Source organism: Ranitomeya variabilis, chromosome 6, assembly GCF_051348905.1.
Source record: "Ranitomeya variabilis isolate aRanVar5 chromosome 6, aRanVar5.hap1, whole genome shotgun sequence".
NCBI lineage: Eukaryota > Metazoa > Chordata > Amphibia > Anura > Dendrobatidae > Ranitomeya > Ranitomeya variabilis.
In genome coordinates this window covers 480,697,232-480,721,594 of record NC_135237.1, presented here as the reverse complement: position 1 = coordinate 480,721,594, position 24,363 = coordinate 480,697,232, and the positions used below count along the sequence as shown (strand labels likewise).

Here is a 24,363-nt window from a genome sequence, read left to right as displayed (position 1 = left end):
CTCTTATCAAACTTTGGTCAGAGTGTGATTAGCGTAATCGGGCCAATTTTCTCAGAAGGAGAAAAAAAACAACTTTTTTTCCACCTAACCTTTAGGCTATGTACACACGTCCGGAATTGCCGCGGAAATTTCCGAGGCAATTCCGCAACTCCCTGCTGCGGGTATAAACGCATGCGGAATTGGCATGCATATTCCCGCTAAACACTAGCGTTTTGCAAGCGTAATTAGCTTGCAGAATGCTAGCGTTTTCCAAGCAGTGTTTGACAAGTGTGACCAACTTTTTACTATTGATGCTGCCTATGCAGCATCAATAGTAAAAGATCTAATGTTAAAAATAATTTAAAAAAATAAAAAAATCGTGATATTCTCACCTTCCGGCAGCCCCCGCAGTCTTCCCGCTCCTTGCGATGCTCCCATTCCCAGTAATACCTCGCGGCAATGACCTGTGATGATGTAGCGGTCTTGCGTGATTGCCGCGAGGCATTACTGGGAACGGGAGCATCGCAAGGAGTGGGAAGGCTGCGGGGGCCGCCGGAAGGTGAGAATATCACGATTTATTGTTTTAATTCTTTATTTTTTTTTTTACAGGTATATGGTTCCCAGGGCCTGGAGGAGAGTCTCCTCTCCTCCACCCTGGGTACCAACTGCACATGATCCGTTTTGTTCCCGCATGGTGGGCAGAGCCCCATGCAGGAAGTAAGCGGATCAATGCATTCCTATGTGTGCGGAATCCTTGCGATTCCGCACAAAGAATGAACATGCTGCGTTTTTTTCCGGAATGCAATTCCGCCACAGAAAAAAAACGCAGCATGTGCACAAAAAATGCGAAATGCATTAAAAATGATGGGATGCTAATGTAATAGTTTTTTTAGCGTTTTTTCGGCGGAAAAGCATTCTCGGCAATGGAGGAGGTGACGGAGATCCAGAGTCCTGGTTATACCCAGCGGGTGAGGGTTAATCATTCATTGAACAGTTCTAAGCATAAAACACAAATACCAATATGCATAGCTTTCACTTATATTTTATTGTGGTGACCCCATGTGGGGTTGTGTGTACACAGTGAGAATGGATTTATTTTCACAATCCCAAATCATGTTTGCAACATTTTATCATTGTTATATATTTCTGTCCCTTTAGACTTACCGAATATTAGATTCTGATGAACTAAAAAAAGTGTTTTGACCTAATAGATGAGAATGCATTGAAAAGTCTTTTCCTAACACAAAGGAAAAAAATATAGCCTGCTCCCGCCAGCAATCCCATCACGACGGTAGTGCCCAAAATCGATGGGGCTCGTTTTTTGGCCACTCGGAATGCAGTCGGCAACACGGCAGAGATTAAAATGTTATTGACGTTTCCAAGAACTTGACTGAAAGTCTTCCGCTTCAAGATTCTTTCATAATATGCTTCTAAATTCGGACGTTTTCCATTTCCCCAATTTCTTCTGGCAAATCCAAGAAACTTCAATCGGTGAAGAGTGACAGCTAATGATACGTCTGCCAGGCTGAAAAACTGTCCGCACAGCCAGGACACACTGCCCGACCCTTCTTCTGTAGGCGAGAGAGAAAGAACAGACGTCAAAGGAAAGAAACCTTTACTCATCACCATTTTTTGTACTAGCACTAATGCGCTATATGATATTTGCATTACCTACATTATCCATCCATCTACTTATATCTCTACCTACCTGATTACTGGCTATCTATAGATCTACCAACTCATCTGTCTAATCCATCTATATAAGCAATTGCATATATGTACTGTATATGTAAAGGGATGTGTCCTAGATTGTGAATATATGTATTTGCATGCTAGCCACGTATGCAAATACAGCATATATACAGTTGTACTCAAAAGTTTACATACCCCGGCAGAATTTCTGCTTTCTTGGCCTTCTTTTCAGAGAATATGAATGATAATACCAAAACTTTTTCTCCACTCATGGTTAGTGGTTGGGTGAAGACATTTATTGTCAAACTACTGTGTTTTCTCTCTTTAAATCATTATGACAACCCAAAACATCCAAATGACCCTGATCAAAGGTTTACATACTCCATTTCTCAATACCGTGTATTGCCTCCTCTAACATCAATGACAGCTTGAACCCTTTTGTGGTAGTTGTGGATGAGGTTCTTTAATTTTCTCAGATGGTAAAGCTGCCCACTCTTCTTGGCAAAAAGTCTCCAGTTCCTGTAAATTCCTGGGCTGTCTAGCATGAACTGTGCGCTTGAGATCTCCCCAGAGTGGCTCAAAGATATCGAGGTCAGGAGACTGAGATGGCCACTCCAGAACCTTCACTTTGTTCTGCTGTAGCCAAATGCCACAAAGTATCTGCCTACAATACGCAAAACAGCACAGAGACAAGCCTCAAAACTTCTAGAACAAGGTAATTTGGAGTGATGAGACCACAACCATAAACGTTATATTTGGACAGAGGTCAACAAGACCAATGATGAAATGAACACCATTCCTATTATAAAGCACGGAGGTGGATCGCTGATGTTTTGGGGATGTGTGAGCTACAAAGGCACAGGAAACTTGGTCAAAGTTAAAGGAAAGATGCAATCATCAGAAGCTGCGCATGGGACATACTTGGACACTCCAACATGACAATGATCCAAGTCTACCTGTCATTGGCTACAGCAGAAAAAGTGAAGGTTCTGGAGTGGCCATCTCAGTCTCATGACCTCAATATCATTGAGCCACTCCACTCAATATCATTGAGATCAAGTGCATAGTTCATGCTAGACAGCCCAGGAATTTACAGGAACTGGAGGCTTTTTGCCAAGAAGAGTGGGCAGCGTTACCATCTGAGAAAATAAAGAATCTCATCCACAACTACCACAAAAGACTTCAAGCTGTCATTGATATTAGAGGAGGCAATGCACGATTTTAAGAAATGGGGTATGTAAACTTTTGATAAGGGTCATTTGGATGTTTTTGGGTTGTCATTATGATTTAAAAAGAGAAAACACAGTGGTTTGACAATAAATGGCTTCACCCAACCACTAAACATGAGTGGAGAAAAAGTTTTGATGTTATCATTCACATTCTCTGAAAAAAGGAAAAGAAAGGAAAAATTCTGCTGGGATATGTAATGTTTTGAGCACAACTGTATAATGCCTGCATAATATCCCCTCTGGTGCCCCATATGTCCCCCGACACATACAGGTGCAGCTCACTAAATTAGAATATCATCCAAAAGTAAATTTATTTCAATTGTTCAATACAAAAAGTGAATCTCATATATTATATAGAGTCATTACAAACAGAGTGATGTATTTCAAGTGTTTATTTCTGTTAATGTTGATGATTATGGCTTACAGCCAATGAAAACCTAGGAGTCATTTTCTCAGTAAATTAGAATACTTTATAACACCCCTCAACACCGGGAAAACGCCGACGGATACCCCTCACAGCGTAATAGCTATATATAAATATCCCTGTCTCCACCATAAAGCACCAAAGTAACGGTCTCCTACGGATATCATTCACAGACACCCTTGATAAAAGCAATGATGGCGAAACGTTGGATGGATTAATGTCTGTATATCCTACTATGTCGGCTGTGAATTAAAGTGGATATTATTATTTTGAAAAAAAATTTTTTGTGACTTACTGAGTGCCGAAAGTCATCGCTCTACTTTATAACACCAGTATAGAACAGTAACAGTATATAAAATTTAAAGTATTTCCAGCTATAAATGTATGATTACAATTTTATGAGTGACAAAAATCAATGTTTTGCACACAAAAAAAAAAAGACCGGCAGCAAAATTCAGTTCTAAACATATGCTTTAGCTTACAGTCAAGTGGGCGGCACCAGGACTGTGAGGAGTCATGGCTGTACACAGTGAGCGTGCTGGAATCACATGCACCGCTCAGTGAGTGACATCCTACCCCTCAGTGTGCGCTCATTGTGTAGTGATTGTCGCCACCCACTTGACTGACCATGAGACAATATAACTCCATTTTCACCATACAGCTGAACACGCAGTTAGACACCTGCAAACGTTTAGAATGGTATTTACAGGCAGATTATCATTAGGCTATATTCACACACAGCGTTTTTGCTGTGATTTTTTTTTTTCCACAGTCAAAACCTGCTCTTTGGGAAGGAAAAGCGTTGTGTTCAAAATACTAATGTTAATACATTTTTTGCAACTTTTTTTTGGTGGGGATTACATTTGTGCTTTGTCTACAATACATGTTTATTAAAAGTAAAACTACAGTGAAAATGCTGCAAAAACGTTTGTTGCATTTTTTGCCACTTTTTTTACTTTCTCATTGCTTCCTATGGGTGAAAAAAAATGTTGGAAAAATTGACATGGTGCAGATTTAAAAAGCCCTGCAGTTCTCAAATTTTGAAAAAAAAAAAAAGACAACAAGCGTGTGCATGAGGTTTGTGAACTCTCAGCTTCTGCTGGTACTGCATGTAAACAAGGCTTTATGGCTGTGGATTTCGGTGCAGATACGTTTTTTTGATCGCCCGTTATTGCATTTTAATGCGATGTCGTGGCGACAAAAAAAAAACGTAATTCTGGTGTTTCGAATTTTTTTCTCGCTACGCCGTTTAGCGATCAGGTTAATGCTTTTTTTTATTGATAGACCGGGTGATTCTGAACGCGGCGATACCAAATATGTGTAGGTTTGATTTTTTTTTTATTGATTTATTTTGAATGGAGCGAAAGGGGGGTGATTTAAACTTTTGGTTTTTTTTATTTTTTCACATTTTTTTTTACTTTTTTTTTTTACTTTTGCCATGCTTCAATAGCCTCCATGGGAGGCTAGAAGATGGCACAACGCAATCGGCTCTGCTACATAGCAGCGATCATCAGATCGCTGCTATGCAGCAGAAATGCAGGTGTGCTATGAGCGCCGACCACAGGGTGGCGCTCACAGCTATCGGCGATCAGTAACCAGAGGTCTCAAGGACCTCTATGGTTACTCTGCAGAAGCATCGCTGACCCCCGATCATGTGACGGGGGTCGGCGAAGCGCTCATTTCCGGCCGCCCGGCCGGAGGCGCCGGTTAAATGCCGCTGTCTGCGTTTGACAGCAGCATTTAACTAGTTAATAGCAGCGGGTGAATCGAGATTCCACCCGCCGCTATTGCGGGCACATGTCAGCTGTTCAAAACAGCTGACATGTCCTGGCTTTGATGCGGGCTCACCGCCGGAGCCCTGCATCAAAGCGGGGTATCTGACCTCGGACGTACTATCCCATCCGAGGTCAGTAAGGGGTTAAATCAGGATTTTGTGTCAAATGTATATATTTAACATTTTTGCTAATGTTTTTTTTTTATTTTCTATTTCACTCTCGGAATAAAAAAAATATATAGAAATCTTGCAATTTTCACACTGGCTAAACACATGCTTTCTGTTTAGTACATCAGACTTTTCAGTAGTCTCATTATCATCAGAGGCAGAATTACAATTACAGGTAACACCTCTATATACAGTAGATGATAAAGGATCCACATAGGTTATTTCACAGGACACTTCCTCCTCTCGCTCCACACTTGCCCAGATTGCCTAGAGTACAGGATGTTCAGGTAACATAAACATTGATATACGCAGTAAGTCATGTACTGACACTGTGCTTTCAGAAGCAGATATTATTGGTTATAATTACCTGGCGTTTCTTCACTACGTCTCTGTAATTCAGTTTCAACCTGGTCCAGGACTTTTTCCAGCTCATCCAGTATTTTTGTCAAGTACTTGATGTTATCATGCTCCATCAGTTTATTCTGGAAAAAGATCATCATAATGAAAACCCACAAATCCGCTAAGAACTGAAAGTTGCCATAACTAGAGATAGTGCAAATCGATTCGCAGGACCGGACCCCGTCAGTAATCTGTCACCGTCGTATTCAAGCCTTGAGAACCGCTTCCTACCTGCAGCATCCGCAGCTTTTCTTTTGAATAGGCGGACTGGCACAAAGCCACATGTGCGGCACGCAGTAACAATGATGTCATGCCAGGCCAGCTAATCAAAAGAAAAGCCGTGGATGCTGGAGGAAGAAGGGTTGAAGGATAAGTGCACAACAATGGGAAGAGGGAGCTCAAATACTAAGGAAGGGGGAAGTGGAGACCTTTAGGTAGATCTAAAATCACCCTGTCTGCCCTAAACATCCCTATATAGATTCTGCACCTATCGCTGAGCAGGAACCTAATCCCTGCCTGTCCCTAGTGATGGGCCCTACAAAGGGAGGGGACGGGGTATACATTTGTCAGTCCCCACTAAAACTAAAGACAGAGAGGGAAGAAGGATGGGTGAAATCACTTAGCTTGAGAAGACAATCAATACGTCACGCCAGAAATCCTTCAAGGGTCTTCAGAGAAGACACTAACCGACTGCTAGAACTTCCAAGACTGAGGCAAGTATGAGCTAACATCCGCACCAAGCTGCAGTAATTGAATGTATTTAAACCTTCAGCACAGGCGTGTGACTTAGCAGAAGGTGGAGGTAACTACTGGGTCCTAGAGGGAGAAGGATGTCGCTCCATAACAGAGATGCAAATATCAAGAAAGTGCTTGCGCTAAACGCAAAGATCTTCTACAGCCGGATCCAGGATTATTGTCTGACACACCCGTGACACTACTGACCTGGCCGCTGGACCTGAGAATTGATTTGCCCATCTCTTATAATAACCGCTCACCAGAAATCTACAATCACTAAATATAGTTTTAAAAAATTAAATAAAATGTTTTTTTATTATTATTTTTAGTTACATCTCTCAGTGACAAAACAGGGATGTTTTTGTAGACTTTGAAGCCTAGTAAAAGTTTACGTCTGATCACTGGGTAATCAAACTGCAATGTAGAATATACATTGCATTAATAAATGGTGCTGTCTCGACCCCCTTTTCAATGTGGCTGGTTTTGGAACCTGAAATCAGACAGATTTATCTGTAATGTAACACATGGATAGCTCCACAGCAGAACTCTCTTCTTATACATTAAGAAGATCCTCATCCTATTATGTTTCTATACCCATATAGGACATATGAATTGGAGATGTCTTCAAACGAGTAAATTCAGTTATTAAGAACTCATGTAATACAAAAAAAAAAAAAAACACTTGTCACAGTCAGGGACACTTACCTTTAGGCGTTTTTGTTTTGCAATGTAGGCATCTTCAAGGTCTGGGTTTTCTTGAGCGAGTTTCTTAAGTTCAGATTCAGTACTTCCAATCTGGCCTGCAAATAGTTAACAACAATGTGAGAAATATCATTAAGTGTCTGGGCACACCAGGTCTTTTTCAGGCAAATTCGGCACCGAAAACGCAAGAATAAAAAAGCACTAACTAAACGCGCAGAGGAATTTCCATAAGCTCCTCTATGTACAATCGATTTGCTATTTATATAGGCAGGCTTTTTTGCGTATTTAACCAATTCAGTTTTCCAAAGAACCCAGGCTGTTACCCGGCCATTCTACAGGAGTTTTCCGCTCTATAGCATCTCTATTATTAATAATACAAGTCTTTTTTACAGTCTTTTCCAGTGCTTTTTGCATGAAAAACTGTTAGCAGTTTCTTCAGCGTTGAATGGAGTTAAAGTACCAGAAAAAGAAGAAATTACCGTCACCCAAAATGCTGGAAAAACACTCAGGATATTCAGGTGGGCAAAAAACATCAAAAAACACTCATGAAATGTTAAAAAAAAACTTTAACATGACAAATAAGGAAAAAAAAAGTCAGAATTTACTTAAGCATTTTCCTCTTGAAAAAGCTATTGGGTTCGCCAGCCTTAAAAAGACATTGTCTACGCAAACCCTAAAGCCTCATTCAGATGTCAGTTTTTTATCACATGTGAGAAAAACTGACAGATTATTTTGATCAAAGTTTGGTCCGTGTCATCAGTTTTTCTTACAACAAAGTTTATTCACCTTCTATATGACAGTCAATGAAAAGTGGAAAGCACTCGGATGCCATCCGAGTGCTGCAAGATTTGTTCACAGCCCCAATGCAGATTCTGATGCGACAATCGGTTCACAATCAGACATGACTTTGCGATTTTGTACAGTTTGTGAAAAGTCAAGAACATGTGAATGACCCGATAAACTATCATAGGTATGAGTGCTATGCGTGTACAACATTGATAGCACTCATATGCAAAAAACGGATGTCCGAATGAGGTCTTAAGAAGTTTTCCCATAATCAAAACTTATCAGCTGTCACGTTTGATTGCTGATTATTCTACTTCTGGGAACTCCTTATTAATGGAGGTCAGGTGTTAGTACATTTCCCATGGTAAGGACCTGCAGTAATCCGCTGATCACTGGGATAGCGCCTCTTGGGCTCCATATGAAAAAAAGGGTACATTATATCTGAGACAAGACAAGCTAGCTGCCTGCCATTGCATAACCTCTGCTTTATACAATACGCTGTTAAATATTAAAATATGAGTAGTTGGAAGAGGTTCTTTATATGACTCTTCCTCCAGACTAAGAACCCAATATCTGGTCCATGCACAGTCACAATCATACGCAGTCAGTGTGGTAGTCATATTTTGCATCCTACCCTCCGAGACGCACGGTGCTGTATATAATGTACATACTGCGGATTCTGGATGTGGCATATGCTGGGATCATGGAGTCCACCGTGAGCTCCGGGTGCAGGATGCAGCCATGAGTATATGCGTCCATAGGCAATGAGTCCAGCAGTTCTCTGTAGTGCTGCACTCGGAGGTGGTAGACACTTCCTTCATCTGGCACCAGCCTTGGGGTCTTCTCTGAAAATACATCCAGAATTACATCAAACTGGCAAAAAAATACCCCACACAAATACCACAATAAAATGAGAAGAAATGCGTGAGAAAGTATAAAATATTCTGCATTATCGGACCCTTGTAGATAAGCAATAACTCACTTGTAGAAGGGAAGGAACATTCCAGAAAAAAAATTCAAAAGATTAAGATATCATAGGGGAATGTTATCTTCTACGATTGGCTGCAGACATTCTGTGACAGAAAATCAGATCTGTACATGGGAAAGTGGCCGATTTCTGAAAGCCTCATTCACATAAAAGGGACATTCACCAAAATGTCTGTAAGTCTGCCACAGGTGAATAAAGCCTTACGGCTCATTCAGACGTCAGCGACTTCTCTCATTCGCTAAAACCGGTCTGAGTTTCATCAGTGTTTTTGGATCAGAGTTTGGTCAGATTTTACCATCAGAGTTTGAGCAGAGGTTCTCGGATGGAAGAAAAAATGATGGAGATTTCTCAAGCTTCTCCTATAAACCAGTATGTAAAAAGCAGACAGTATACTGTATATGTGATACAAAGGAAAGACTCCTCCTCTTCCATAATCCAATCTAACTTTTGGCCTACATCAAAGATATGTTAAAATCACCTTCAAAACTGCACTGACGGAACAAGACCAACAGCTTGGGTACAGAGAAGGCTTGTAAGTAATACAATGGGGCGAGACAAAGGGATCTGGATCACGTATGTTTACTTTAACAGGTACACAACTACTGAAAATCGCCCCAAAATGTAAAACAAAAACAATATCAGTAGGTCTTATTCATAGAGTGCGCTCAGACTGATCTCCAACAGTATAAAATGGCCGGACCACTGCATGGCTGACAAAGTATCATACAGACGTCCATTAAAAAGATTGCTCTTTGCTTACAATGTTGTGGCAGATATTTCTAGTAATGGGTAAGGCCATGTTGGTATCTGAACCCGGCCATTAATTCCCGCTGCAGTCCATGTGGACTATGGCTTTCTAACTACAGTACAGCTTAGTGTGACGCGCTATTACTGTAGAAAATACGAAAACCCTAATGGAAGAGAGATGGACCCAAGCAGAAGTAAATTCATTGCTCAGACTTTGTCAGGATCCATTCAAAAAGGGATCTGGCACAGCTGTCATTGCTCCATGAGGAAAAGAAGCCGTTCTGCTAGTGTGACCAGAGCCAAACAGAGTCCAAGCAATTTCTGTATAGGAACCAGACAAGTGACAAAGCCACAACTCCATGGTCCTCCCTTGTTCCCCACGACCCAGGTCCTACATGCTGGCATTGGTTGGTGTTCATTATAACACTGATGTCTTTACTCAGTGTTATTGTGAAGCCTTTGATTTTCTTATAACTGGCACCTTTTTCTGCTTTTATACACCGGTTGTATTCTTACTGATGCGTCTTATCCCCCTATTTACCATCCTATAGTACTTTACCGTGGTTTACTCTGTATTACGAGGGACTCAGACCCTGATTTCATGGACTCTGTGGTTTCAGTTCATACATACATATACAAACAAAAAAATTCCAATAGACATCATTGGTGGAGTATATACATTACAACTTCGTTAGTAGCATATATCCAAGTGAATACACCACCCATGTATGGACAGTAAGGATAACTGCCAGCAAGTAACAACCAAAAACAAAAGAATTTGCAGTCATAGAATCCAATAAAAACAACTTTTATTAATAATCAATAAAATTGCACTTACAAAAAGACCAGACAATGTGTAATGAGGCTAGCAGATGACAGAAATTGCCAAAAGCAACATGAAACAGTAGTCACCCAAAGTTTTTGTGGCCCCAACGGTAGCCCAGGTAAAGCTCAGGAATATAGAAGCATATAGCATGTCATAGATAATAATATAACGTCAGTGAAGAGTAGCCACAACAGTACTTTCTATACAATTCCCATACCATTAGGCAGCAATAAGGCTACAGACATGAAAGATAGTATGCATATCACCTGATGCAAGGAGCCTGGGCCAACGCAGGGGACACCGGACCACCCCGACGTGCGTTTCGGTAAGTGTACCTTCCTCAGGGGGTCATATACAGTACAGACCAAAAGTTTGGACACACCTTCTCAATTAAAGATTTTTCTGTATGTTCATGACTATCAAAATTGTACATTCACACTGAAGGCATCAAAACTATGAATTAACATATGTGGAATTATATACTTAACAAAAACGTGTGAAACAAGTGAAAATATGTCTTATATTCTAGGTTCTTCAAAGTAGCCACCTTTTGCTTTGATGACTGCTTTGCACACTCTTGGCATTCTCTTGTTGAGCTTCAAGAGGTAGTCACCGGGAATGGTCTTCCAACAATCTTAAAGGAGTTCCCAGAGATGCTTAGCACTTGTTGGCCCTTTTGCCTTCACTCTGTAGTCCAACTCACCCCAAACCATTTCGATTGGGTTCAGGTCTGGTGACTGTGGAGGCCAGGTCATCTGGCGTAGCACCCCATCACTCTCCTTCTTGGTCAAATAGCCCTTACACAGCCTGGAGTGAAGGCAAAAGGGCCAACAAGTGCTAAGCATCTCCTGGAACTCCTTCAAGATTGTTGGAAGACCATTCCTGGTGACTACCTCTTGGAGCTCATCAAGACAATGCCAAGAGTATGCAAAGCAGTCATCAAAGCAAAAGGTGGCTACTTTGAAGAACCTAGAATATAAGACATAACAAAAAAGTGTGAAACAACTGAAATTAAAGTATATAATTCCACATGTGTTAATTCATAGTTTTGATGCCTTCAGTGTGAATGTACAATTTTCATAGTTATGAAAATACAGAAACTTTTTTTAAATGAGGTGTGTCCAAACTTTTGGTCTGTACTGTGTGTGTGTGTGTGTGTGTGTGTGTGTGTGTGTGTGTGTGTGTGTGTGTGTGTGTGTGTGTGTGTGTGTGTGTGTGTATATATATATTTGTGATGCAGTGACCCCTGTTACAGCTAGGGGGGACTGCATGTGCTCCTCAGGATATGCATGGAGGCATATCTGTAGTTGTAAAAGTTGAAATAGCCACACACGCCTCCCACCTAGGGGTGTGGCTGCAAGTATATAATGTGACCATGTGGGTCACATGAGAGCACATGGGGGAGGCCTTGGACCTGGGGGCCTGTGTGTTGGATGGTCCCAGATGTGGATGGACGTCCTGAATAGCGCACAGAGAGGACGCGTGTGCAGAGTCTGTGATGGCACTGCGTTTGGGGAAGCTACAGCCCGTCTGAGGATCTGGACTGTCAGGTGGCCTGGTGAGCAAGGCATTGCCCGGGACGGTGATCCCAGTTCGGCAGCTACCCTGTGAGACAGAGTACTGACAGGAGTCAGCATGTGGAGCAGGAGCTCCTAGGAGGTAACCCAGCGTATGGGGAACCGTGAAGTCACCCATGGCAACTGGACAGAGTAAGGTCCAGCATGATTAGAGACTGCAACCGTAATATCGTATGTTGGTGCCTGTTGTGCTCCATGGAGATTAATGAACTGTATGGCGTGCGGTCACCCACGATAACTGGACACAGAGGTTCGGCGTGTTTAGTGACCGCGTTTCATAGCCGTATACTATAATGTGAAGAATTGATGTAAAGACTGTTTGCTTGTTCATAATTCTGTGGCTTATGACTCCATAATAAACCACAAGGACTGTTAAAGTGTCTAAGTACTTGAATCCCGTGCCAAGCGAGTGTCCCCCAATACACTCAGTAAGAGCAATCTTACAATATATGTATATGTGTATATATCTACTATATGATTGTCTAAGGGTCACTTCCGTCCGTCTGTCTGTCTGTCCTTCTGTCTGTCACGGATATTCATTGGTTGCGGCCTCTGTCTGTCATGGAATCCTAGTCACTGATTGGTCGTGGCAAAACGCCCACGACCATTGCCACGACCAATCAGCGACGAGCACAGTCCGGAAGAAAATGGCCGCTCCTTACTCTCCGCACTCAGTGCCCGGCGCCCCCATACTCCCCTCCGGTCACCGCTCACAGAGGGTTAATGCCGGCGGTAACGGACCGCGTTATGCCGTGGGTAACGCACTCCGTAACCGCTGCTATTAACCCTGTGTGTCCCTATGCGGCATCAATAGTAAAAAAATGTAATGTTAAAAATAATAAAAAAACAAAAAACCTGCTATACTCACCCTCCGTAGTCCGCTGAGCCGCTCGCGCCGGCCGCCATCTTCCGTTCCCGGCGATGCATTGCGAAATTACCCAGATGACTAAGTCTTCTGGGTAATTTCGCAATGCATCCTGGCCGGCGCGAGCGGCTCGGCGGAGCTTCGGTGGATCCCAAGCGTCGGTAACCGCTTCCTGGATCCAGGCGCCAACGGAAGGTGAGTACGGTATATAACTATTTTTTATTTTAATTCTTTTTTTTTTAACACGGATATCATGCCCACATTGCTATATACGTGGGCTGCGCAATGTACAACGTGGGCTGCACAATGTACAACGTGGGCTGCGCAATATACTACGCGGACTGCGCAATATACAACGCTGGCTGCGCATTATACAACGCGGGCTGCGCAATATACAACGTGGGCTGCGCAATATACTACCTGGGCTGCGCAATATACTACCTGGGCTGCGCAATGTACTACCTGGGCTGCGCAATGTACTACCTGGGCTGCGCAATGTACTACCTGGCCTGCGCAATGTACTGCGTGGGCTGCGCTATACACTACGTATATCTAAATATATATATATATATATATATATATATATATATATATATATATATATATATATATATATATATATATATATATATATATATATATATATATATATATATATATATATATATATATATACACACACACACACAAACACACGTGGGCGCTTACGTAATTCATGTATAATACCCAATAGAGTTTTGCTCTTTCCTCCCAAGCTCGGTCACTGACCCTCCTCACTTGCTTTCTTCAGTACTGGTTCTTGTCCTGCAACGATGCTGGTGCAGCTCTTTGCCAATATTCTGTGCCAATATTCTGGGCCGCACACGTCTTTTTTCTATTCTTTTCATACAGTTTTCGATATATGCATTAATGGCCGAGTTCCCACCCTAATACTATAGTGCACACACCATCACATCACAATCTTACCATCAATAAATGTCTGTTCCAGATAATCAATAATTTGCGCAGCTTCACAGATGATATTTTCGCCATGAACCAGCACTGGGACTTCTCCTGAGGGGTTGAGCCGCATGAACCAGGGCTCGTTGTGCTCACTCAGCGGCAGGCTCACATCGTGCTCTTCACACTTCAAAGCCTTTTCTGCTATGACGAGCCTCACCTAGTAATGGAAGCAGACAGGAGCAGACAGGTACGGCACATCGGCCAGGATCAATCACATGTAGAACTGATGTGGGTTATTGCAGCACGCCGAGCTTCATTCATTCTGCCCCAGAATCTGTATGTGAACATGACCCAATACCTCAAGGGAGCGAGAATATCACTAATGCTTAACCCAACAACTGCGATCCATTCTACATTAAGACAATAGCAGAGAGGCCCGTGAGATGGATGGGATGTGCAGTGTCATCTGCAGTGGACAATGGGATGTGTAGTGTCATCTGCAGTGGACAATGGGATGTGTAGTGTCATCTGCAGTGGACAATGGGATGTGTAGTGTCATCTGCAGTGGACAATGGGATGTGTAGTGTCATCTGCAGTGGACAATGGGATGTGTAGTGTCATCTGCAGTGGATGATGGGATGTGTAGTGTCATCTGCAGTGGATGATGGGATGTGTGGAGTCATCTGCAGTGGATGATGGCATGTGTTGTGTCATCTACATTGGATGATGGGATGTGTGGAGTCATCTGCAGTAGATGATGGGATGTGTGGAGTCATCTGCAGTAGATGATGGGATGTGTGGAGTCATCTGCAGTAGATGATGGCATGTGTTGTGTCATCTACATTGGATGACGGGATGTGTAGTGTAAAGGAGTCTGTCATTTTTTCAAATAAAGGACATTATTCTTGCTGTGCCTTTATTTACATATAACTATAGGATTAGTAATGGATAGGTGTCTTATAGACGCCTCTCCATTACTGAGCCGCGGGTTTGATGTCAGCTGACAATACAAAGGTGACATCAACCTCACAAATATTAAAATAAAAAAGGGAGAAGCCAGCGCTGCTTATGGTCAGAACGCAATACATAAAGTGCACATGCACATATTGATTTCTAGCTGTAATGAGACATTTAGCAAACAATTGATCAATTCTTTGAGGCACCCCACCACGCCAAGGCATTCTCATAATGGGGCAGTCCTACTCTACGTTTTTTATATTCGCTGTGACATTACGGCCTCCTAAATGTATTAAAAGCAAAACCACATTTAAAGCAAATTGTACCGAAAGTGTTTCTGAATCACTCCCATGGCACCAGAAAGGGCAAGCGCAGATAAAGGTTGACCAGGTCTGGACATGGACTTTTCAGGTCCAACCTCCACACTGCCTAACCAGCAGATGAAGGGTGAGACAGGCCCAGACACAGGTGCACATTCAAACAGAGCCTAGGGCAGGGCTGCTGTGTGTGTGTACAGCAGCCTAGATCAATCACAATGAACACAGAAACAGAAAGAATGCATAACCCAGCGCGCACGGCAACAGTGGTGGTCAGCCACAAACCAATGTCAAAATAAAAAAGGGGAGAAGCCAGCGCTGCTTATGGTCAGAACGCAATACATAAAGTGCACATGCACATATTGATTTCTAACTGTATTTCAAAATGAGAAATTTAGCAAACAATTGATCAATTGTTTGAGCCACCCCGCCACGCTTTTAATACATTTAGGAGGCCGTAATGGCACAGCGAATATAAAAAACGTAGTAGGACTGCCCCATTTGAGAATGCCTTGACGTGGCGGGGTGGCTCAAAGAATTGATCAATTGTTTGCTAAATGTCTCATTTTGAAATACAGTTAGAAATTAAGATGTGCATGTGCACTTTATGTATTGCGTTCTGACCATGAGCAGCGCTGGCTTCTCCCCTTTTTTATTTTCACAAATATTAACCCCACCTACCACGGCCACAGGGCAAGTGGGGAGAGCCGGGCAAAGCGCCAGAATTGGTGCATCTAGTAGATGCACCTTTTCTGGGCAGCTGCGGGCTGCTGTTTTTAGGCTGGGGGGCCTATATCAATGGCCCCTTACCAGTCTGAGAATACCAGCCCCCAGCTATGAGCTTTAGCGAGGCTGGTGGTCAAAAATGGGGGGGGACCTCACACCGTTTTTTTTTTTCTTAATTATTTAAATAATCAAAAAAACAGCATGGGTACCCCTCTGTTTTTGATAACAAACCTTGCTGAAGCTGACAGCTGAGGGTTGGAGCCCCCAGCTGTGAGTTTTGCCTGGTTGGTTAAAGAAAATAGGGGGGAACCCACGTCAGGCTTTTCATTCATTTATTTCATTAGAGCGCAGGTAGCAGCTGTGGAATACCCCAATCATCCGCTCCTGTTGATACTGTTATTAGTGGCGGCAGGTGTTGGCTGATGGGAGTAAGAGTCCTAAAAGCCCCCACCTGTTGTCATCGTTCTGACTAGAATATAACTCTCAATTCTCCATCAGTGTAGCTTGCAAGAAATACGCACACATTTTCCTCATTTCAGCCTGTTGAGCCATGAAATCCAATGGGGAAAAGCAGTGAGAAATGTAAAGCCATACGCTTGTCATAAGGAAACACAGGTGCGAGAAAATCGCATCATCGCATTGCACACACATCACACACGGAGAACTGCGACTCAGCAGGGAGACTCGGAACGATTTTCCATACATTTAGTGTGACCCCGGCCTTAGGCAGAGAATGTTCTTGTTGGTGGTTCTGGGGGCCAGGGGGGGCCTGACAGCTTCCCTTAACACACCTCTGGATACAATGTATTCATGTCCTGCACTGTATCTTCATCATTGCTCTTTTTCCTCACTGTGGCTTCCACTGGTCAAAGGATCCGAGAATCACGACACATTTTACACCATAATTAGAGGATGTGACAGTGGATACATGGTGCACAGTCCAGGACAGCAGGTATCAGACACACACTGTATATAGGCAACTACTGTGTACATATACCAGGGCACATACACCGCCACAGGTATACACCGCCACAGGCATACACCGCCACAGGCATACACCGCCACAGGTATACACCGCCACAGGCATACACCGCCACAGGCATACACCGCCACAGGTATACACCGCCACAGGTATACACCGCCACAGGTATACACCGCCACAGGTATACACCGCCACAGGTATACACCGCCACAGGCATACACCGCCACAGGTATACGCCACAAATCCCACATACAAACATGAGGGTAGATAGCGCCTGTACATGCACACGGTGCACACCTATACACACACCTATATACACAGTGACATATACACACCTACATACACAGCAGCACGTTATGTATATATATATATATATATATATATATATATATATGTGTATATGTATGTGTGTGTATATATATATATATATATATATATATATATCAAAAAGCAGCACCAAAAGGAAACAAAGGGTGCAAAAAATCCTTCCAGGTATATACCAAACCTCATGCTATTATCCAAAAAGATGAAGGCAGCACTCCAATAGAAAAAAATAACACACCGGCGGCCAGTCATCGCCTTGGATCACACCATTTGCAGGCACAGAGGAGATGGAGCCGGAGCCGGAGCCGCCCGACCTCCGTGTCCGCAGTGGGCTCAGCCCCGCTCTCTCCGGCTCTCCTACCTCCGCTCCCGGCTGCCTCCTACCCTGCGGCCAGTCCCCTCCCGGGCTGCAGCGGAGGCTGAGGATTGTGCACGCCGCGGTATCCGGTGAGGATGGCCGGGATGCGCCCCCCGCACTGTCCTGTCAGACCCCGCGGCCTCTCACCTTCTGGGACGTGAACGAGTGCGTCCAGTGGTAGAGGATCAGCTTCTCCCCGGCGCCCGGCCCGGCCTGCTGCTCACTCATCTCTGCCGGCGGAGGGAGGCTCGGCTGCATCAGCACCGGCAGCAGCAGCAAAGCATTGTGGGAGGGCAGACACTGCTGGTGCGTGTGTGTATAATAATAATTACACTCCGTGGCTGCTGGTCTGTGTGTATAGTGCGCACCATGGCAGCTGTCAATGCGTTTATTGAAGGGTTTTCTAGATTCGGCACAAAAGTCTGCAATCATTCTATGTGACTGCAGAGTGTGACTCTTCACATCGTGCAAAGGTCGCTGCTGGCAGCGAGACCATGAAGTCATGTGACCACACGTATGCGCTATGCAATCACACAGCCACATTCCAACTAGACGTTCACTGTCTTAATGCAAGGGAGTGGAGCAAGGCCGTACATGACTAGTTTGAATGTCACCAGAGAATACTGACATTCAGTATGATGGCCCCCACAATCCCATACTCAGTATGATGACCTCCATTTAGTGTGATTCCCCACACAGTATGATGGTCCTTCAGTGTAATGGCCCCTACATCCCCTCAATTGTTATGATGGAACCCAAAGTCCCCCAATATACTGGCCCCTACTGAATATAATGGTTCCAGGAGCCCCTCAGTATGATGGCCCCCACAGTCTCCCATTCAGTATGATGGCCCCCACAGTCCCCTACTTAGCAGGATGGCCCCACTTAGGACACAGTCAGATGGCCACATAAATCAGGGCATAACCAGAATGCAGTGCATGAACTGGCCGGCGGCTGTCCCAACCCAAGCATGACAGCTGCATAGAAATACATGAAGCTGTCAACCTTGGATAGACTGAGCCGCCAGCCAGTCCATGCACTGCGTTCACAGTCTCTCTCCGATTTATACGACCGTCTAACTTCATCCTTTGAAGGATATCCTCACACAGTATTATGGCCCTTCAGTATGATGACCCCCCACATCCCCTCACTCATTATGATGGCCTCTAAAATCCCATTCTCAATAAGAGGACCCCGCAGTCCCCCACTCAGAACAATGGCCTCCACCACCCCTTACTTAGTATAATGGCTTCACAGTCCCTCATTCAGTATGATTGCCCTCACAGCCCACCACCACTCAGTATGATGCCCCCTTAAGCCCACCCCCACTCAGTATGACAGCCCCCACATCCCCTCACTCATTATTATTGCCCCATACAATTTCTCATGCAGTATGATGGCCCCACAGTCATCCCTCAGTAAAATGGGCCCCACAGCCCTCACTTTTTATGATGGTTCCCACACTCTGCCATTCAGTATGATGCCCCACTCATTATGATGTCCCCACTGTCCCCAATTCAGTGTCATGGCCTTCACAGCACACACCACACTCAGTATAATGGCCTCTACAGCCCCTCATTCATTATGGTAGCCCCACCCAGCATGATACTCCCACACAGTGTGATGGCCTCTCAGTATCATGCTTTCATTATGATGGCCACCGCAATCCCTCATTCAGCGTGATGGCACCTACAGTCCCCCGCTCAGTATGATGGTTCCCAAAGTCCCCCGCTCAGTATGATGGTTCCCAAAGTCCCTCATTCATAATGATGGCCCCTATAGTCCTCCATTCAGTATGCTACCCCCACTCAGTATGATTCCCCCCTAAGCTCACTCCCAATTAGTATGATGGCCCCCACAGCCCCCCACTCAGTATGATGGCCCCCACAGAAACTCACTCATCAAGATGGGCCCCACAGTCCCCCATGTAGTATGATACTTCCACAGACCCCACTCAGTATGATGGTCCCCATTAATTATGAAGGCCTTCACAGTCCCGCATTCAGTATGATCTCACCCACTCAATATGATACCCACACACAGTATGTTGACCCCCCAGTATGATGCTCCCACTAATTATGATGACCCTCACAGTTCCCCATTCACTGTGATGGCACCCACAGTCACCCATTCAGTGTGATAGCCCTCACAATGCCCTTCTCAGTATGATGCCCAGCACCACTCAAGTATGATACACCGGATATACCTGATACAACCACAATTCCCTATTCAGCATGATGGACTGTACATCCCCTCACTCATTGTGATGGCTTTAAAAATCCCACACTCAGTATGATAGCCCCCACAGTCCCTCATTAAATACGATGACCTCCACAGCCCCTCAGTATGATGGCCCCACACTCCACTCAGTATAATTGTAGAAGGGAAGTGCCCAAAAATGTATATATATATATATATATATATATATATATATATATATATATATATATATATATATATATATATATATATATATATATATCCAGCTTGGGTATAAATACATATGTATGTTATAGACTGCAGACTTGTTTGTGTGTAATAAATATCCTTTATTGTTACACTGTTTTGTCTCAGTATGTAGTATAAGGAGGAAAATAACATTGAGGCATATTAAGTGGATATTAATTATTAATAGTCAAGTTCGGCGTTACTAGTTAATATCGGACCTCAATAGAGGTGTAGGGAGAGTACCTCTTTTGGTAACTATAAGTTTAGTAATTTGGGGAGGAAATCCGGTCCTTTTACAATAATGCATTTCAGAGCCCCCAACTCATTAGGATGCCCCTTTAAGCCCATCCTCACCCAGTATGATGGCCCTCACAGCCCCTCACTCATTATGAGGGCCCCCTCAGTCCGCTATTTAGTATGATGGCCCACACATCCACTCACTCATTTTGATGGCCTCCACAGTCTTCCAATCAGAATGATGTTCCCCTGTAATAACGTTCTGTCAGTGGTCGCCTGGCAGCTCTAAAATGGCTACCACTAACAGGCTTAGTGCAAGCCACTTCAAGCACACTTTCCCTGGCCTTCTCCCTTTAATCCCTGTACAGAGATCTGGACTTAAACAGGGGCTCCTGGGCAGGACCATGGAATAAGCTGCTGTTTTGTGGTGCAGGCTGGCAAGAGTGTTCAGGAAAGCGGGTCAGAATCATGAATGCAGGAAAAGTACAAAATCAAAATCCGTGAAAATAGTCAGAAACACAACCCTAGGTCAAAATAAGGAACAATAAATAGTACAAGGAGTTAAATAGACAGGACCAAACGAGAGCAGCACAAGGCTATATCCAGCAATAAGCTGGAAGCTTAACCCCTTTACAACCTTTGACGTATAGGTATGTCCAAGGTCGCCTCCACCTGTTTGATTCGGGCTCCGGCAATGAGCCTTCAACTTTTCCGGCGGCACATGTCAGCTGATTTCACTGTACTTTGAATTTTTTTCCCATTTTCTAGTACACTATATGGTAAAACCAATGGTGTTGTTCAAAAGTACAACTCATCTCCCAAAAAGCAAGTACTCACATGACCATATTGATAAAAAAGTAAAAATTTTATGGCTCTGGGAAGAAGGGGAGCAAAAAACGAAAACTCAAAAACGGAAAAACAAAGGTGGTGAAGGGCTTAAAGAGGTGGTTTGAAGGCCAAATACATTTTTTATCTAAATCCCTATCTATTTAGTGCCGTAAACTGAACTAATTTCTAATATTTTTGCATTAAAAATTCCCTACCGTTCCCTAATTACACATGCTGGGATACTGAAACAAATCTGTCACGCACAGTGTAGGAAAGACTAAGTGCAACACAAAGGGAAGAGGGAACGGGAGCCCAACACTAGGGAAGAGGGGAATGGAGACCCTTAGGCATATCTAACGTCACCCTGTCTGCCCTAAGCGTCCCTATGTAGGTTCCGCACCTATCGCCGAGCAGGATACCTAATCCGTGCATAATCCTGGCAATAAGCCCTACATAGAGAAGAACAGGATGCACACTAGTCGATCTCCACTATAACTAAAGACAGATGGGATACTCAAACAAGGAGAACACTTAGCTTGAGTAGACTCAGAGAGAAACACAGACGTCCTCCAAATACCAAGGAGGAAGATAGCTGACTGCTATAAATCCAAGCCTCAACAGGGAGATTAAAATATCACTGGCAACTCCCAGCAACAAGCTGGGAGTTATAAACACCTCGGTCCAGGAGTCCTAGTCACTGGGTCCTAGAGTCAGAAGGACCAGGAAGAAGTCTGCAAAACATACTGCAGTATGCTGAGTTCTTCTGCAGTCAGATGCAGAGTGATAGTCTGGAGCCTCTGACACACCCGTGACAAAAGCGTCTTCAGGGGGCAGAGGTTTCGTTCACTGCCACAGCCCCTTACCTCTCCCTGAAACTAAATGTCATCAGTGACTCTCGTTTCAGGGGCTGGGCTAGTCCTTGCTCTGTCCCTGCGTGCTGTCATTGTGCAATGTGCACAGTGACAGTGCGCACTCTGTGTGGCCTGCTAAGATCAGTGGTAAAAAGCCTGCAACACACTGTACGAGTGCATGTCAGGGTACCAGGTGTGCAGAGACCATCGCTACCCCGACACGTTACATAAAAGAGAGCATTTTGTGATTGTGCACATTGCACAGTGCACACTGCTCTGGGACAAAGCAAGAACTAACCCAGCCCCTGAGAGGAGCATCACTGATAACACTTTGTTTCAGGGAGGGGACAGTGGCAGCTTCTGCCCCCTGATGACGCTTCATTTGAGTATGCCAGCATGCACTGGGATTCTCAAGCAAAGCATCATCACACAACAAGTAGAGAACTAAAAACACAATAGAAGTTAGTGTAGTTGGGAAACGGTAAGGAATTTTTAATGCAAGCTTATTAGAAATTAGATTAGGGATTTAGATGAAAATTTCTCTGGTCTTCAGACCACCCCTTTAAGGCTACTTTCACACATCAGTTTTTTTGTTTCAGGCACAATCCGGCCAATTTTTGAAAAAACAGATCCATCGCAAATAGTGAAAAACTGATGTGACGGATCCGTTTTTCTGCTGGATCCGGTTTTTGTTTTTGACTCGGGGATAACTTCCTGTCCTGGAGAGAGAAAGAGAGAGATCGATCCTATGAACGTTTTCTCCGGCCGCCGGAAAACTAATTTTAGACGGATCCGGCAAAAAACGGATGAAACGTGTGGCCATCAGGCGCTAATACAACTCTATGAGAAAAAAACGGATCCGATTTTTTTTCAAAACTCGCCAGATTGCACCTGATGGCAAAAACCTGATGTGTGAATGTAGTCTAAGTTGGATATGGTGCTCTCCAATTGACTGGAGCAGGGAGCTGATAACTTCAGCTGGAGAGCAAACACACGCACTGCAGGTCCAAATGGGGACAGCAATGACAATGTCTGTAAAGCGCTGCGGAATATCATGGCGCTGTATAAGCAAAGCATAATAATTATAGTCTCCCCCATCCAGTACGATGGGTCCTACTTAGTATGATATGCACTCCTCCAAATAGTGTAATGACCCCTCAGTATAATGCTGCAATAGCCCCTACTCAGTACAACAGCCAGTCACCCAAACGAAGCATCATCACACAAGGAGTAGGGAAATAAAAATACAATAGAAGTTAGATAGTCTAGTTCAGGGCCGCCATCAGGGCATTACTGCCCTGACTGACATATGCGGCCCGGTAGGCAGAGGGGACCCGCATCGGACCCCGTCTCTTCTGCTCATCGGGCCCCAGTGGGGGGGCAGAATGGAGACACAGGGCATGATGTAAATGGGGGCAGAATGGAGACAGGGCAGAATGGAGACACGGGGCATAATGGAGACACGGGGCATAATGGAGACACGGGGCAGAATGGAGACACGGGGGCAGAATGGAGACACGGGGGCAGAATGGAGACACGGGGGCAGAATGGAGACACGGGGGCAGAATGGAGACACGGGGGCAGAATGGAGACACGGGGGCAGAATGGAGACACGGGGCAGAATGGAGACACGGGGCAGAATGGAGACACGGGACATAATGGAGAGACGGGGCAGAATGGAGAGACAGGGGGCAGAATGGAGACACGGGGCAGAATGGAGACACGGGGCAGAATGGAGACACGGGGCAGAATGGAGACACGGGGCATAATGGAGAGACAGGGGGCAGAATGGAGACAGGGGGCAGGATGGAGACATGGCAGGATGGAGACATGGGGGCAGGATGGAGACATGGCAGGATGGAGACATGGGGGCAGGATGGAGACGGGGCAGAATGGAGACAGGGGGCAGAATGGAGACACGGGGGCAGGATGGAGATGGGGCAGAATGGAGACACGGACATAATGGAGACACAGGGACAGAATGGAGACACGGGTAGAATGGAGACACGGGCAGAATGGAGACACGGGCCAGGATGGAGACACGGGGGCAGAATGGAGACGGGGCAGAATGGAGACGGGGGCAGAATGGAGACAGGGGGCAGAATGGAGACAGGGGGCAGAATGGAGACGGGGCAGAATGGAGACACGGGCAGAATGGAGACATGGGGGCAGGATTGGAGACGAGGGGTAGAATGGAGACTTGGGTTTGAATGGAGACATGGGGGCAGGATTGGAGACAAGGGGCAGAATGGAGACACGGGCAGAATGGAGACATGGGGGCAGGATTGGAGACAAGGGGCAGAATGGAGACAGGTGGCAGAATGGAGACATGGGGCAGAATGGAGACATGGGGCAGAATGGAGACATGGGGCAGAATGGAGACACAGGGGCAGATGGGAGACACGGCAGGATGGGAGACACGGGGGCAGAATTGGAGACACGAGGGGAAGAATGGAGACAGGTGGTAGAATGGAGACAAGGGAGCAGACTGGAAACAGGGAT

The 24,363-nt window shown here is 44.6% G+C and overlaps 1 protein-coding gene across 2 annotated transcripts; it reads right to left on the bottom strand.

Moving 5' to 3' along the window:
• Nucleotides 1–1,005: 1,005 nt before the first annotated feature.
• On the bottom strand, nucleotides 1,006–17,985 carry GDAP1 (ganglioside induced differentiation associated protein 1). Of its 2 annotated transcripts, none has more exons than XM_077270669.1 (6): nucleotides 17,645–17,985; nucleotides 13,858–14,050; nucleotides 8,560–8,733; nucleotides 7,106–7,200; nucleotides 5,634–5,748; nucleotides 1,006–1,550 (listed from the first exon to the last, which is right to left on the bottom strand). In XM_077270669.1, the coding sequence occupies exons 1-6, from the start codon at nucleotides 17,927–17,929 to the stop codon at nucleotides 1,165–1,167; spliced, it is 1,248 nt and encodes a 415-aa protein (XP_077126784.1). In that variant the 5' UTR covers nucleotides 17,930–17,985; the 3' UTR covers nucleotides 1,006–1,164. The 2 variants fall into 2 exon arrangements, with proteins under 2 accessions (XP_077126784.1, XP_077126785.1); XM_077270670.1 differs by having other exon boundaries at nucleotides 17,501–17,656.
• Between the last annotated feature and the right edge of the window lie 6,378 nt (nucleotides 17,986–24,363).

Excerpts from the sequence above, each read along its gene's own strand:
- GDAP1 (XM_077270669.1), bottom strand. The coding sequence starts at position 17,929 with ATGATTGCAGACTTTTGTGCCGAATCTAGAAAACCCTTCAATAAACGC. Across the intron at positions 8,734-13,857 it reads GGAACAGACATTTATTGATG|AGAAGACCCCAAGGCTGGTG; the intron begins GTAAGATTGTGA and ends ATGTATTTTCAG. Across the intron at positions 7,201-8,559 it reads TGCCACATCCAGAATCCGCA|GCCAGATTGGAAGTACTGAA; the intron begins GTATGTACATTA and ends AACTATTTGCAG.